The sequence below is a fragment of the Xiphophorus maculatus genome, chromosome 11, assembly GCF_002775205.1.
Source record: "Xiphophorus maculatus strain JP 163 A chromosome 11, X_maculatus-5.0-male, whole genome shotgun sequence".
Classification (NCBI taxonomy): Eukaryota; Metazoa; Chordata; class Actinopteri; order Cyprinodontiformes; family Poeciliidae; genus Xiphophorus; species Xiphophorus maculatus.
The window spans coordinates 15314557-15331064 of NC_036453.1; the positions used below are offsets into that span (position 1 = coordinate 15314557).

Sequence of the window (16508 nt, forward strand, 5' to 3'; positions counted from 1 at the left end):
AGCGATTTAATCCTCGGGCTAAGTTTTTACCCACAAATACTGATTTCTAAAAATCAGCTCAATTTTAAAAGTGAAATAATTCTATTTAAGAGAGTGCTTAAACGCTGCAACATCACAAAAGCCCAATGTTTATACCAATATGTTAACATCTCAATTTAAGATTTGAAATTCCTCTTGCATTCGTTACATTTCGTTTAACTTTCCTCAATTTGTGACTATTCTTTTTATTTCGTCTTTTCCTGCTCAGTTTATCATATCTATCTTTTTTATTACTAATGTGTGCCTAGTACTGATTTTTTTTGTTGTAGAATTTTCTATAAAGACGAAAACACAAACTCTGCCATAATTTCGCCTTTTAACTCCATACGTCACATGCAGCAATGAATTGTGGGTAATACATTTCACCAAATGTGGGTTTAGTGTAAGGGCGGAAATAGGACACAAAACGGGCGGAGCCAAAGCAGGAAGTGGAGAATTTGGGACACACTACGACCTGAAACCCTCCAACACAACATCAGAAGGATGGACCGGATCTTCCTCACTGATGCTGGATCTGACCACGCCCCCTCTCCGACCACGCCCCTTCTCTGACCACGCCCCGGGTCTGTTGCCCCGCCCCCTCCTGTCTTTCCTCCTGCTGCTGAGTTCATTTTCATCATTCTCATAATGTTTACAAACATCTCAGATTCATAGAGACATGAGAATCATATTCAGATTGAATCACTATTCAATATAATAAATGATAAAAGAAAACAAGAATCAGGATTATTTAAACTATTTGTAATTCCAACCATTCAATTTTTTCAGTTTTGGGCTGATCAGCTCCTCAGAGCAACAGAACAATTTTAATTAATTCATATTAAGATAATTCAGCCATTACCTCGACGTATCTGGACTCGGGTCACTCCAGGTCGTCACAGATGAACTTCTGGTCCCGTCTGATCCAAACCTGAACTGGTCAGTTTCTCAGAGTCAAAACGTCACAAACTGGAGTCGTTTATGAGCTTTGAAAATTGTTTGATGATGTGATTGCAGAATCAGATCATGTGACCAGAAGGAGGAGGAGAAAGAGGAGGAGGAAGAGGAGTAGGAGGTCAGTTTGTTTCAAGAGGAAGTTTCTCCTTCAGTCAGATTCACTCTGGCTTCAGCCTGAGAGAGAGAGAAAGAGAGAGAGAGATGAGGCTCCATTCAGTGCTGCTGTTGATCGCCCTCGGTGCCTGCGCTGCTGCAGGTCAGATCATATTTATTTACTCATTAATTACCTGTTTATTAAACTCTTATTCACATTAATTACCCAAAATGGTTCCTGAATTTAATACATCAGACCATGTTCATTAATAATCTGATGATTTTATCAGATTATTAAACCAAACACATCAGCTGTTAGATAAAGTTTTAAAAAAATCTGCTCATGATAATTAAGCATTAATATAATTGAGCTGTTAATAAATGTTAATAAATGTTAATGACCTTTTGTTACCTGCCGGTTTAATACCTAAGTTGAATTAATGTGGAAATGAAACCAGGCAGATCCATGGGGTTCACTTACTTTCTAAACTTATTAATAAAAACAACAAACTGATGATTTCATGGGAAAATGTTTTTTTTTTTTTTCATTTTCTTCATAAAATAGATTTGATAATAAACAGAATCTGTTCAAACTAATAATTTAATGCAATATTTCCTATAAACTCAGCTGGTCATAATTCATGTTAAACAATAATTTGCTGTTTATTACTGCATAATTAGTGTTTACATTGAAGATAAATAACTAATGAACCCTTAGGTCACCATATAATAGCCTGCTCGTTATTGATTAATGATCTGATGATTATTGATTAATGATTTGATTATTATTCAGCCGCTGCGTTTACAGAATTACTGTTTTACACAGTAAAAGTGAAATAAAAATAATCCAGAAACATAAAAACTGGCTTATTAAATATGAATATTTATGGATCAGAAATGTTTTCCTCTTTTAAACTTTCTTCAACCGATTCTGACCTGAAGAAGTTTCTCAGAATCGTTTGGACCGGGCTCAGAACCAGAATCAGACTACTGACGAGCTCCGTTACAGAGTGAACCAATCAGGCGCTGGTTCTGACTGACCCGTCCCGGCCGGAACATGAAGCTGGTTCTGATGATGATCAGTTTATTCTGACAGCAGCAGATCATGACGGTCTGGATCTGGTTCTGGTCCAGTTTTTGGTCTGGATCTGGCCCAGTTCTGGTTCTGGTGAAGCGACTCGGTCCAAATGTTCCTCTGATGTTTCACAAGCAGTAAGAGGCCGCAGGTCACATGACTCAACAGGAAGTCACACCTGAAACAGTTGCAGGTTCTGGTTCTGGTTCTGATTCTGCAGGTTTTGTTCCTGCAGGGCCCCAAACGACCGTTTAGACAGCAGACCACAAGCAGGTTACCATGGTGACGACACCTTTGGGATAAAGTAGAGTCCAATAAATGGTTCAGCTTTTGACAACAGTAGCATTAAAAATAAGATTTTAAAGCAGAAAATGTGAAAAACGCTTTTATGTAATTTATTTTTCCAGGTTTATTAATTTGTCTCCATGTTGTTACAGTTTATGAGACAAATAATCTCAAAACAGATCTCCTCCAAAACAATAATAACAATAATACTAATAATACTAATAATAGAAGCATATTATTATTATTGTTATTATTATAACAACAATAATAATAACAAAATAAGCTTATTATTATTGATATAATAATAATAATAATAATTATTATTATTATATCAATAATAACAATAGAAGCTCAATATTATTGATAGTAATAATAATTCATTATTATTATTATTATTATTATTATTATTATTATTATTATTATTATTATTAATTATTATTATAGTTCAGTTTGGACTTATAAAAAGTCCAAACTGAAGTTTATATCATTTTTGTGACATACTGTGTTTGCTGTTTAGATCTGAACGGTTTCAGGATTCCGATCGATCGCTAAACGTTTCTACTTGGAGGAAACTAGCATATAGCTACGTGTCTCTGTGTGCTTAGCGCTATCAATCACTGTTGTGCACACGCTGCTCACTCACTCGCCAGTTACTCTCTGCTACCCTAGCAGAGCCTGTAGTGAATGCTAAGGCTAGTTAGCATAGCTACCATTGAGAGCAGTCACTGGTGGCTATGCTAACCTGTTGCTATTCTAACTTTCCATTACAGTTTTCCTAACAGTAAATTCTTTCTCTGTCATCAGCACATTTAGCAGTGAGTACATGATGATGATTGACAGCGCTAAGCCCCGCCTCCTGCCTCTTATTGGTTGTTTTTGGTGCGTTTCAGCAGCAGCACCTCAGGGAGGATCTGCTCTGATTATCTGAATCATAACAAACATGGAGACGGATCAATAAATCTGTAGAAATTTCTTATCATAAAGTTCCTCTGATGTTTCACACATTAAAACCTCAGCAGCTGGAGGTCTGCCGGTTCTGATTCCGGTTCTGCTCAGACAGCTGAGTCCTGACTGAAGGTGACCTGTTGCCATGGAGACGTCTGAGTTATTTTATACCCCGATTGTTTATGACGGGATGTAAACATGAAACTGAACAGAACCACCGAGTTTACTGTCTGACCCGATCCCGGCTCACCGCTTCTGGTTCTGATTCAGAAAAACACACGTCAGGTCCAGAACCGCCAGAACCACCAACAGGATCTGCTGCAGGACCTGACCTCTGACATCCAGGAGAACCGGACCAAGACAAAACCGGACCCCTGAAGAACTGGACCCAATGCGCTCCACGTTCTTGACCCGGTAGTCAGCCTGAAGGCGCTCCTGTGCCAGATCGTTGGTACCGACCCATCACCAGTGGTTCTGGAGCCGACGCCCTCAGCCCCCACTCCTCCTCAGTTGGACCTATAAATACCAGAGAGTAGGGTGTAAACACGTCGCCGTGGTAACCGGTTCCTCCAACGTGCCGCAGAGTTCAGACCAAAGAAGAAGTCAGAGGAGGAAGTGGGAGAAACCTGGGGGGGTCCAGTGTGTGTGCGTGAGTGTGTATGCGTGAGGATGTGTGTGTGTGTGTGTGTGTGCGTGTGTGTGTGTGTGTGTGTGTGTGTGTGTGTGTGTGTGTGTGTGTGTGTGCGTGCGTGTGTGTGCGGTCTGCGGTCGAATGTGTTTCCTGGCTCTCTGAGGTTTCTTCACTTCTCCCTCCGATCTGAAACCGACTGCAGAACTTTCTCCAAAAACAGAAGTGGGACAATAGGGCCTGCATCAGCTCAGCACCGCTCCCAACCCGTGGGCCTGAACCGGGTCAAGAACCTGGTGCCAGAGCCGGTGTTCTGGTTCTAGAGCCAGAACCTGATCACCATCCATGATCAGGTTCTGCTGATCACCGGACGATCTGATCCAAGTGCAACAGAGACCCGGAGTCGGGAACTGACCTGAAAGCCTCATAGAGAAAGAGGAGGGCAGAGAGCGCCCACTGCTGGTGGACCCACCTGCAGTGGGGGGTCACCTGTCTCTGTCTCCATGAAACTTCAGGTTGTGCAGATCAGACAGAACCAGAACCAAACCGTCCAATCACTGAACAGAAACATGAGAGGATGTAGCATCTCTGGATCAAAAGAGTTCTACAGTTATAGCTCTAGATTTCTAAATCTAGAATTATAGATCTAGATTAATAAATCTAGAGTTACAGATCTAGACTTATAGATCCAGAGTTGTTGATTTTGATTTATATATCTAGATTATATTGCACAGCGTCAGTTGTTCCAGCTGGAAACTAGAGATCAGGCTGACCTCTGAACTCTGACCTGAACCTTTAGAGCCACATAGAGACGGTTCCAAAGTGGGCCTTCTATCAGCTGAAGAACATTTCCAGGATCAGAGGACTAATGTCTCAGCATAAGAGAAACTCATCCAGGCGTTTCTCTGCAGTGGCATTGATTTACTGCAGCAGCGTCGTCACAGGTCTGACTAACAAATCAATGGTCCAGAACGCTGCTGCTGGAGTTCTGGCTAAACCCAGGAAGATGCAGCACAGCATCCAGTTATATATCACCCAGTTCTACATTTCTTCACTGAGAGAAGAGACTTCAAATACTGCTGGTAGTTTAGAAATCACTGAACAGATTAAAGATCTGCTGCTGCTGTTGGATCCATCTGCTGGTTCCGCTCTGCATCAGAACCAGAACCAAACATGGAGAAGCAGCATTCAGCTACTATGACCCACAGATCTGGAACAAACTTCCAGAAAATGGAAAAAACAGCCGAAACCCTGAGTTCCTTTAAATCTAGAAAACCCAACTGCTTAGTTACTTTTGAAACTTTGATCAATAGTCGATTTTTATTTTTGATGATTCTGATGATGATTATTGATCAAATTGAATATTTGTCGATGAGTTTAATGTTTTATGATGTAAATCATCTTCAACTGCTTTGCTGCTGAAATGTGCTTTACAAATAAACTTCACTTGACCTGAGCCCCTAAGCGAACCAAAACCAGACCAAAGATGGACCAAAACCGGACCAAATCGGATCAAATCCGGACCAGCTGTCCAGGTTAAGCACTGTAGGATCAGTAGATTGAACCGGGCCAGAGGAGCTTCAGTGAACTTTGGGTCCATTCCACCACCAGCAACATGGTGACACGCTGCCAGAGTGTGTGTCCGTGTGTGTGTGCAGTTTCAGTTCAGCTTTTCGCAGATTGTGAAACCCGATGACGTCTCCAACGGTCACATGAAGTTCTGCAGCAGATCTGTTCACTGGAGGCGGTTCTGATCCAAACAGGAAACATCTGCTGCCTGGAGGATCCTGCAGTCTGAACCCACAACACAGCCACACACACACACACACACACCGGAGACCAGAACCTAACCAGAACCCGACCAGAACCATGTCATTCAGAGTGATGTTCAGCGTTTTGCATTCAGATCATAAAGTTCAGTTTAGTTCTGGTCTGACCAAAAATCCTCCTTCCTTATGTTTGCTGAATCCAACATGGCAAATTGCTCACGGCTAACTGTTAACATGACTTCTGATGGCTTCCTTTAACTGATGGTTGCCCTCATTGCTGTGGATCATTTGGTCCAGAGTCTCCATCTTGGCTGATCTCTGATCAGAGCGCTCCTTGTTCAGCCTGGAAGTTTAGCTGGACTTTGACTAGGCTGTGTCTTGGTTCCATTGGACCAGTCTCTTTAGTTTCTGATTGGAGAGTGAGATGTTCAAAGCCTCAGCCTGCCGTGAACTCCATGAGCGCTCTGCGTGCTCCTCCACGATGCCGTTTGCTCCAAATCATCTCTGAACCTCTGAAGCGTCACAGAGCAGCTGGAATAACTCTGGGATTAGATTAGATTAGATTAGAATACACACATCTGGACTCTACTTAGTCATTAGGAAACATCAGGCAACTTCTGAAGGCAACTGGTTGACCTCTGAGAAAAGGGGGGAGGGCAAACAATTTTGCTGCACTTTTCAGTTTTTATTTGTAAAAAATACTTTGAATCATGAATCATTTCTACCTCATAGATACAAAACACTTTGTGTTGATATTTCATATTAAATTCCATATTTCTGACAAAATATGAAAAAGTTCAAGGGGTAGGAAAACTTTTGCAAGCTGCATACATACAGATACACACACACACACACATATATATATATATATATATAAATATATATATATATGTACGTATGTATGTATGGGTGTGTATGTATCTCTATGTATGCAGCTTGCAAAAGTATTAATATATATAGAGATTATCTATCTATCTATCTATCACATATGTGTGTGTGTATATCTATCTATGTGTGTATGTGTTGCGAGCGTTGCTGTTGCCATCGAGGTTTTTGCAGCAGCAGATCTTGCGGTCGAACCTCAAACCTCTCTCTCCTCCCAGAAACCATCGGGCCTCAGTCACTTTCTGTTTTTATCAAACTTCTTTCACTGTCCTATCAGGCGCCGCCTGAACTCACTGCTGCCCTCTGGTGGCCGCTGCAGAGAACTCGTTGATGCTTCCAGGTCGGGCTGCGCATGTTTTGGTTTTCAAATGAAGTCTCATCTTTGCGTTTCCATTAATCTCCCGGCATCTTTTGGTTTCATGAAATCCTTTTGGTTTCTGAATGTCTAAACTGACCTGAGCTGCCCTCACTTGCCCTCACCTGGAGTGAGGTGTGAAACTGTCGTCATGGTTTCTGACCAGGAGACTAACAGAGCCGGACTCTGTAAAGTTTCACCTCCCTGGTCATCTTCACTGCAGGTGACCACCGACCCGCTGCCATGACGATGGGCGCCGCCCAGGCTCCCAACCAACCAGGGCTCGGCCCTGCTGCCCCGGATTCCAATCCAAGGATCTCAGAACTGGTTCAGAACCAGGAGCAGGGCGACATTTGGAGAGCACAGGTTCTGGAGCTGCTGACCCGGTTGGTTCAGGTCCAGGAGGAGCGAACCAAGCACCAGGCCCAGGTTGTGCAGCAACTCAGCCTTCTGGTCAACCAGGTGAGTCTAGCCCAGTCAGCCCAGGTAGCCCAGTTTAGCTCAGCTAGGTCCGGTTAAGCTTATCGTCTAGTTTATGAAATGTTTTGAGTTAATCTGTTAGCTTTAGCTTTAGGTAACCTCCAGAACATCTGGACCACATTTCTGGGCCAGCTTGGTATCGCTCCCATAGATGAAGGACCAACAAGAACCTTCTGCTCATGATTGGTTCTGATCCATTCTAACTGAACTCACCTGGACTCACCCTCAGGGCTCCCAGCAAATCCAGAACCTGCAGAACCTGGCCCGGCACCAGAACCTGCTGGTGGAGAACCACCAGGCTTTACTACTGCAGACGTCACGCATCGCCACCCAGCTGCAGGAAATCAACAAGAAACCCACCGCTCTCGGCCCATGAGATCCTCCGACTGCCCACAACCAGCCAATCAGATCTCTGTCTCTACATGCCACCAATCAGATTCTTTAAAATCAGACATGCAGTTGAATCTATGTGCTCTTCTGAAGGCTGACCAATTTTTTTAATTAACCAATTAGCCTTTGCGTTTAATAATTAATGAATTGATTGACTGATTCTGTGATGTTTTAAACTGTAAAACAAACAAACTAACTGTTCACCTGTTCAAGCTCTAAATCGCTTCAGGCTTTAATTGCTCTGTTCCTCTGATTTTAAATAAAATTTTACATTTTTGCTGCAATTTTGGCTTCCTGTTTATGATGAACTCAACACCTGTGTCTTCACACACCTGTCTGTTTACGTACGGTTCTGCATAGACTAGGTTTATGTGAACCTGCCAGGCTCGGTGGGTGTTGCCAACACGTTCTGACCTGTGAGCACCACCTGGTGTCGAGCACCACTTGGTGTCCTCAAGTGTGCGCTCTACCTGTTTCAGGTATTGTTGGTTTACCGGAATTTGTTGTTTCTCCTCGTTTCAGAACCTCCAGGACCAACACTGATCCAATTAAACTCGATCTTCCAACCAAACCAGTCAGAGATCATTCTGACTGCCGGCTCTAAGGTCCAGCTCGGTTGCCTTGGTGACGGGTTGGTGAACATGTCCACCACTGCGCTTCGTCCATTACCGAGGAATTGTCGGAACATCTTGCAGATCAACAGTGTGTCTCCCAGACACACCGGTACGTACCATTGCAGGTACGCCAACCAGAGCCTGGACCACCTGAACACCTGGATACACCTGTATGTCAAAGGTAAGCAGGCCCCGTGACCTTCCTGTTTATCTCAGTGACATCATTGACATTACCTCATTTCCATGATTCTCCTCTGTCAGATCCAGGTAACAACTCTACGGTGTTTGTCACGCCTCGCTCCACACCTAGGTATCCTAAAGAGGGTGACAACTTCCTGTACAGGTGTCTGCTGACTGACCCGTCTGTCACAGACCTCACCCTCCAGTCAGAGGGTGAGGACAGGGGGCGGGGCCTGCCCCCAGGTATGAATGTCACCTTAGACCCTCGAAAAGGAGCCTTGATCAAACATATAAGGAAGACCTTCAAAGGCCGGTACTCCTGTTCGGGTTGGAGGAATGGTCAAGAGTTCCGATCAGAGCCGTTTGCCCTGATGGTGGCTCCCAGTAAGACACCTGTCTCTTTACACACCTGTCGGACATTACACCTGTCTGTCTATCTGTCTGATGCCCCCGAGTCTCTGCCTCACCCTCTACCTGTCTGTCTGCAGTGGACCGCCCTCCCTCCGTCGCTGTCAGTCAGGGTGAGTGGGTCCGTCTACAAGGAGAACGGTTCACAGTCACCTGTCAGAGCAGCAACCCTTCACACAGCTACACCGTCACCTGGACCCACCCACACACAAAGGTGAGCAGCCAGACGTCACTTGTGTCTCTTTGGTCCCGACTGGCCCACCTGTCTTCCTCTAACAGGTAGTTTGGTTGTTTTAGGACCTGGCAGTCAGCGAAACCACGACCTACGTCAATGGGTACTTTAACATCAGCAGCACTCTGACCGTCTCTGCTGTCAACCATCAACACAGCGGACTGTACACCTGTACTGCTGTTGGCAGAGCTGGGGTTGCCACGGTAACCACCCACCTGACCGTGTTGGGTTAGTAATCAGTCAATACCAAGGCGATGATAACAGATCAGGAAACTGGACCAGATATCTGGAGAAAACCTTCATGCTGTCTTCTTTTCCTCATCTTCATCAGATCACCCTTACCTGAGGATCTACCTTCAGACTGCCAACACCCAGCAGGTCTCCGATGAGCTGCCTGGCAACTTCAGCAGGGAGGAGATGACTGAAGAACCAGCGGCTAACGTCAGCTTCGGTTTGGAGGAGCTGCAGAGAGAGCTGGTGTTTAACGGGAGCAGAGGCAGCGGCTACAGGAGGGTGGAGGTGTTCGAAGGTGGAGACCTGACCCTGACCTTCATCATGGAGGCCTATCCTCCAATCAGACAGCATCACTGGACGACACCGGAACACGTAAACAATGATGGCAGCAGCATGTATGAGAGGAGCTACACAGCTACCGCCTACAGGTATCCCAACAATTCCACCTTAAAGCTCTGCAGACTTAACAATTTCACTTGAAACCCAAAATAAAGACACCATGCTAGTCACGCCTTCATAACCTGAAGTTAATACCACCTTAACTAACCACACCAACTGCACTACCACCTTGGAAAGTCCAATAATCATCAATACCACCTTAATAAATGCAGTTATTTCAGGTTTGAAATAAACCTAGCATTCCGTGCCACCTTTAAAACAATAACTACATACCACCTTAATCATGTAACAATGTTTTTTTAGTGAAGATCTTTTAATATTAATGTTTGTTAAGGTGGTATGTTTGGCACCACTTTAAGTGGGTGGTTCTGGTAATGTGTTTTTAAGGTGGTATTTTAGTGCAGCCATTGAGGTTTCAGTGCTAGGAAGGGATTTTATTTAATGATTGAAGGAGATCTTTTTGGTCACATTAAGTTGTTTTTTAAGGTGGTATATATAAGGTCTGTGACTTGTTTTAAGGTGGTATTGTTGTTGGAACAGGTCAGAGGCCAACCTGCTGGTGCGGCGCATTCGTCAGGAAGATGCCGGTCGATATTCTTTTAAGTTTTCAAACTTGTTCTTTAACGGGTCGCAGGATGTGGACCTCCGGATCTACCGTAAGAACCGGTTCCACCTTTTCTACTTCCGATTGTCTCATTGGGTTTTTTGTGCTGGTGAACCGTTCGATCTGATCCGAACCCTGCAGATCCTCCGACTGTCAGTGTCACGCAGCAGAACCAGTCCCTGATGTGCAGCGGGTCTGGTTATCCACGGCCCACGGTCCTCTGGTCCGTCTGCACCCACGTGGACAGGTATGTGAACTGAGCTGCCAGTGCCCCATAAAGGCTCGGCAAGGTGTGTCCTGAAGGGGGCGCTGCAGCCAGTGGCACTTGAAGAACATGAAGTTTTATTTGTTGCTGTTGGGAAGTTTTGGTCAGAAACATCTGCAGCCATGTTGGGATCAGAACAAAAGCCAAGATGAAGCTCTGATCTCCTGCAGGTGTGAACCCAGCTCCAACCACCAGGTGTCTCCATCTGCTGCAACCTCAGAGGACGGGGAGGAGGTGAGGATATTCTTTCCTCTGTCCAGCCCTGACGATGATGTCACAGTCAAGTGTTTGGCGTACAACCTGGTGGGCAAGTCTCATCAAGTGTTTGTTCATCGTGAGTATCAGAGGAACTCAAAGTGAAAAACCTCAGAGATCTGATCCCAGACCAGCTCCGCTCTAAGTACCAGACTGTCCTGGGCCGGCACGGCTCATCTGAAGGAGCAGATTATTATTAACAGAGCTCAGTCTCTAAATCCAGATTAGGTGTAAAACTGACTCCTGCCTCCAAAACTGAGCAGTTGCTAACTTTGTCCATCCGGTGCTGCGTTCAGGTTCCACAGGACTTCGCACCGTCTTCACTCCAGCTTTGATTGGAGCGCTGAGCGTCTCCTCCGTCCTCCTCCTGCTGCTGTTGATTGTGTTCTACAAGTGCAGACAGGTGAGTTCCTCTGGGGCTGGTGAATACAGGTTCTGGTGTTCTTTGTGAGCGACAGGAACCAGAACCAGAACCACAGACAAACAGTCTTCTTCTCTTCAACCAGAAACCAAGGTATGAAATTCTGTGGAAGATCATTGAGAGTAACGATGGCAACAACTACACCTTCATTGACCCCACCCAGCTGCCATACAACCAGAAGTGGGAGTTTCCTCGAGACAAGCTGCGACTCGGTATCAACAGGACCTTTGACCTCTGTGTAGCCTTCCTCAGCCTTCCTCTCCCATTTTTTTACTGTGTCACTGCTCTTTATCCTTCAGGGGGCGTCCTGGGCTCGGGGGCGTTTGGAAAGGTTGTTGAGGCGACGGCGTACGGCCTGGGAACAGAAAACAAGGCCACCAGAGTTGCTGTCAAGATGCTCAAACGTGAGTGGTCCCTCCTTCACAGTCAGCATCCGGCTGCCATGTGACCCACCACCTGAGTTTCATGTGTTTGCCTGCAGCCAGCGCTCACTCAGAGGAACGGGAGGCTCTGATGTCAGAGCTGAAGATCCTCAGCCATCTCGGTTACCATGACAACATTGTTAACCTGCTGGGAGCGTGCACGCAAGGAGGTAATCAGTCCGAACCCAAAGGGTGTGACAGACGGAACACTGAGACCTCGGGATTACCATCTTTAAGCCTTCAGATAGCCTTAAACCAGTTCCTAGCCACTCTTGAGACATTCTTAAGCATTAGTCTACGTTTTAATGGTCATCCATGTTTCATGTAAACCCTCTGGTCCTTGGAGACGGTGGAGTTTGTCTCAAGCTGCGTTTGGGTTGAGAGGCATTGGACACCCTGGACAGGTCTAGAGACCTGAGGACAAACACAGACACCAGTTAGCCTAACTGTTGTGTCTTTGGGCTGTGGGAGGAGGCTGTTATGAGTTATTCCAGAACCAGTCAGGAACCAGGAAAAGTCTGAACCACTCTGGTCTAAACCAGTCTGAAACTGGTGTGTCTAAACCATGTGCTCTAAACCATGTGGTCCAAACCATTTCCAGCAGACATCTGGCCCAACTAGACCAATTTCAGTCAATTCAGTTCTGGTGAGTCACACACCAAGTTTAAGACTCCCCAGAACCAGTCTTAGGTCAGGTCTGATCTAATGTAAACTGGTCAGAAACCATTTAAACCATTCCTGACCCAGTCTAAAGTTGATCTTGGAGGAACCACAACGGCCCTCAGGTGTGCGACGTCCATGTGTGGACACGTTCTCTGTCCCGGTTTGTATCGCCTGCCGATGTTCATCAGAACATCCAAGAGACGCTTCAGGTTGCAGATGAAAGTTCTGCAAACTGGTTTATTGATTGTTTCATGTTTGTTATTAACTAAAACATTTTGAATCTTATCTCTTAACCTTTGACCCTGACAGGCCCCATGCTAATGATCACAGAGTACTGTAGCCAGGGCGACCTACTCAACTTCCTACGGACTCACGCGCCAGACTTCATGGCGTCCATGATCACCGTAGACGAGGTTGGAGACGAGGTCTTCTATAAGAACCTGACAGGACAGCAGGAAAGGCTACGCAGGTCAGAGGTCATCTGTTCTCTCCGGGGTTTCCAGTTGAATCTGTCTGTTGGTGACAGATTCTAAGGAGGCCTCACCTCCACAGAAATCAGTGACCAGTTGGAGTCCGGTCGTCAAAACAGCCAAGATGTTGGTTAAAGTCAGATAATTACTATTTATTTCTGTTGATGCCGATGAGTTCCTGGTACTTAATGTCTCTCCACCTGTAAGACCTGGTCAGGTGAATGATAACATCCAATCATGTGACCCGCAGTGACAGTGGGATTTCATGCTGGTCAGAGTACCAGGAGATGCAACCGGCACTGTCTCCAGGTCCAAATGAGCCAGGTAAGACTGAGCCCACCTGGACGTACCCGGTTTCACCTGCACTTTCACCTGAGCTCACCTGGGGTTCTCTGTCAGGTGAGCACATGGTGAGCCTGTCCCTCTGTGACCTCCTGAGGTTTTCCTACCACGTGGCTCAGGGATTGGACTTCCTGTCCTCCAGAAACGTGAGAACACATCGCGACATACACACGCAGTAAATCAGTGCAGGAATGTCTGTCTCAGAACCAGAACCCAGCCAAGCTTGGTTTCCAGTGCAATCCTAGATCCGGTTTAAGAGCTGCGACCGCATGAGGATGAGGCAGAATGTGTTTAAAATGCTGAAAGTCCTCTGACCTGTATCTCTCACCTGTTGGTGCTCCAGTGCATCCACAGAGACGTGGCTGCGAGGAACGTCCTGCTGACCGACTGCCGGGTTGCAAAGATCTGTGACTTCGGTTTGGCTCGAGACATTCAAAACGATGACAGCTACATCGTTCAGGGAAACGTCAGTAGTTTAACTCAACACAGACTGATTCCTCGGATTCAAAGGGAACTTTATCTTGAAATTTGGTGTTTTATTTTGACAGGCCCGGCTGCCGGTGAAGTGGATGGCTCCAGAGAGCATCTTTCAGTGTCTGTACACAGTTCAGAGTGACGTCTGGTCCTACGGGGTCCTGCTCTGGGAGATCTTCTCTCTGGGTAACCATGGAAACAGTAGCCTGAACCTCACTGAGAAAAGGTCAAGCATCTGAGCATCTTTGACTCACTTCCTGTGTTCATCTGCTAAGGTAAGAGTCCGTACCCCAACGTTGTTGTGGATACCAACTTCTACAAGATGATCAAAGATGGCCACCATATGGAGCAGCCGGAATTCGCTCCTAATGAAATGTGAGAAAAATCTTCTTCATGCTTGTTATGTTTGGAAGCCGGGAAGAGGTAAAAGCACGAGTAGACAAAGAACTCTTCTTTACAGCTTTTATTCTTAACTTACTCAGCAGTACAGCAGCATCAGGTATTCCTTTCCTCCATCTCATTTGCTCTTCTTCTTCCCTCGACAACCAGCACTACTCTCTTACACCACCTAGTGGTAGACACAACAATGCTGATTTGATGGGAATTTATCTTCTCGCCTATTTTCAAGATATTTTAAGATTATCTGAATTTCCATGGCAACAGTTCTAGAAGGTAAACCAAAACCTGCATGAAGAAGGGAAATGTAGTTCCTCCAACCCCGGTCCTCCAGATCTGCTGACCTGCAATACAACTTTATTTACAAAGCACTTCAGAACAACAGCATTGGCCAAAGTGCTGCACATTAAAACAGTTAAGAACTTAAAGCCAACAAGCACCTCAAGCTGAGTCAAAAGCCAAAGAAAACGTTTTAAAAGGAGGAAATGAATCAGCGTGGTAGGTTTAGGGTACCGCAGTCACAGCCTTTTCTTTTGCATCTTGAAGCAATGCTCGAACTCACTGGTGAAAACTGCCCAAGAGAAGGTCTGACCTTGTAGACGCCCACAGCTCCGTCCGAGGGCAGCTTTGGGTTTGGAGAGTCCAGTCCGTCTGGTTTCAGAGGTTGAGCCATGATGGGAGCCAGCCTACATTTCCAGAGCGGCTCCTATCCTGTGATCAGGGTCCTGGGGCCGTTGGACCCCCAGGACCCTGATCTCTGGACCTCCAGGAGCCGGCCTGCTGGAGGAGTCATGGTCCACTAGCTTACTGAGTTTTCCTCCCACTGAGCCGTGAGCCAGGGCCGGTCGTTCAGAGTCAGTTGTTCAGGTGGTATCTCTGTGCAGGAACCGTAACGAAGCTGATTTCCTCTCAGGTATCACCTGATGAAGCTCTGCTGGAGTGGGGAGCCCACCCACAGACCCACCTTTAAAACCATTGGTCAGCTCATCGAAAGGCTCCTCCCCTTGACCAGTGACATGTTGCCGCGTCACAGTGACCAGGTGAGGAAGCGGAGGGGTTTCTAAGCCCTCGCCATTTTCTGACAGGCTGTGGCTTCATTGTTCCACTCTTCTTCTCTCCTCAGGTGATGTATGCAAACATTGATGAATGCAGAGCAGAAGAAGAAGAGGAGGAGGAAGAGGAGGAGGATGAGGTCCAAGGTGGAATACTGAAGAGAAAAGAAGAAGAGCAAGGTAAGATTTTCTAAAGCCGCTTGCGTCCTTCATAAAACTGATGTCGCTTCACTACCTGTTCTCCTGCTAGCAGATCGCCGTGACGACAGTGAAGGAGAGGAGAGGGAGCCGACGATGAACAACATCTACCAGCTCTCCTGATCAGTGATCCGGTGAAGAACAGGAGAGCTGCCATGAACTCACATTGAGTTCATCTCATGTCCACACGTCAGCAGCTCCTCTCCGCTCTCAGACTCTCCTAGAGACTAAAGCCAAAAAGGGAAAGAGTTGCCGTTAAGCCAGCCTGGTCCTGTCTGATCTATTCTAGAAACTCTGGATCTCCAACCGATTGCAGGTTAAGAGGGTTTCAACCGGCAACCTTCTGAATCTGATCCTCTCCTCCAGATCTTCCTTTCACTCCTTCAGACTGAAGCCGATCCACCAGGCTGGTTTCCAACCCAAAGGTTAGAAATCCAGAACGCAGCCCTGAGGCTCCCCAACCAGGTTTGGTCCCTGGGTGGGGTCACCAGCTGGGGTCACCAGCTGGGGTCACCAGGCCGTCCGTCCAACATGGTTTCTCATCTGATTTCGATGATTTCTTCCTCTTCAGGTTTGCCGGTTTTTGGACGTTAAGCGTGTTTCTTCTTCTCTGAAACGTGTTCAGTGTTGCTCGATAAATTGATGTTTGTGATGTTTGAATCATGTTGTGTCATAAAGCAAACAGGAAGTGCCCTCCAGAATAAGGGTCTGGGCTTTATGGAATAAACTCAGAAACAAACTGCTGTGTCTCGACTGGTTTTATTTTCTGAACTTCTAGGTTTCATATAAAAATGTTTGTGATGCACTGAAGGTCCATTTGGACCAGAACCGGTGACATATGAGGTTCTGGATCAGAGATTCTGAAGGTTTCATATGAACAGCTGACACTGGTACCGTGCCGGACCGGCTGACTGTCAGAACCAGCACACTGGAACTCCAGCTGGTTCTGCTGCTGTGGGTTTGGATCTCTGAGACCTGTTTGGGTTCTGAGTCGTCTCT

At 46.0% G+C, this 16508-nt stretch overlaps 1 protein-coding gene across 2 annotated transcripts; it reads left to right on the forward strand.

The window, feature by feature from the left end:
- Window positions 1-1114: 1114 nt before the first annotated feature.
- LOC102229494 (macrophage colony-stimulating factor 1 receptor 2) lies at window positions 1115-16248 on the forward strand. Of its 2 annotated transcripts, none has more exons than XM_023342471.1 (22): window positions 1115-1231; window positions 8403-8675; window positions 8756-9058; window positions 9163-9296; window positions 9380-9542; window positions 9646-9976; window positions 10488-10603; window positions 10693-10798; window positions 10987-11150; window positions 11368-11474; window positions 11578-11704; window positions 11792-11896; window positions 11974-12084; window positions 12887-13046; window positions 13298-13371; window positions 13447-13535; window positions 13733-13855; window positions 13938-14049; window positions 14139-14238; window positions 15173-15299; window positions 15383-15491; window positions 15562-16248. In XM_023342471.1, exons 1-22 carry the CDS (start codon window positions 1177-1179, stop codon window positions 15630-15632), a joined length of 3060 nt encoding a protein of 1019 aa, XP_023198239.1. In that variant the 5' UTR covers window positions 1115-1176; the 3' UTR covers window positions 15633-16248. The 2 variants fall into 2 exon arrangements, with proteins under 2 accessions (XP_023198239.1, XP_014325907.1); XM_014470421.2 differs by having other exon boundaries at window positions 15565-16248.
- The last annotated feature ends 260 nt before the right edge of the window (window positions 16249-16508 follow it).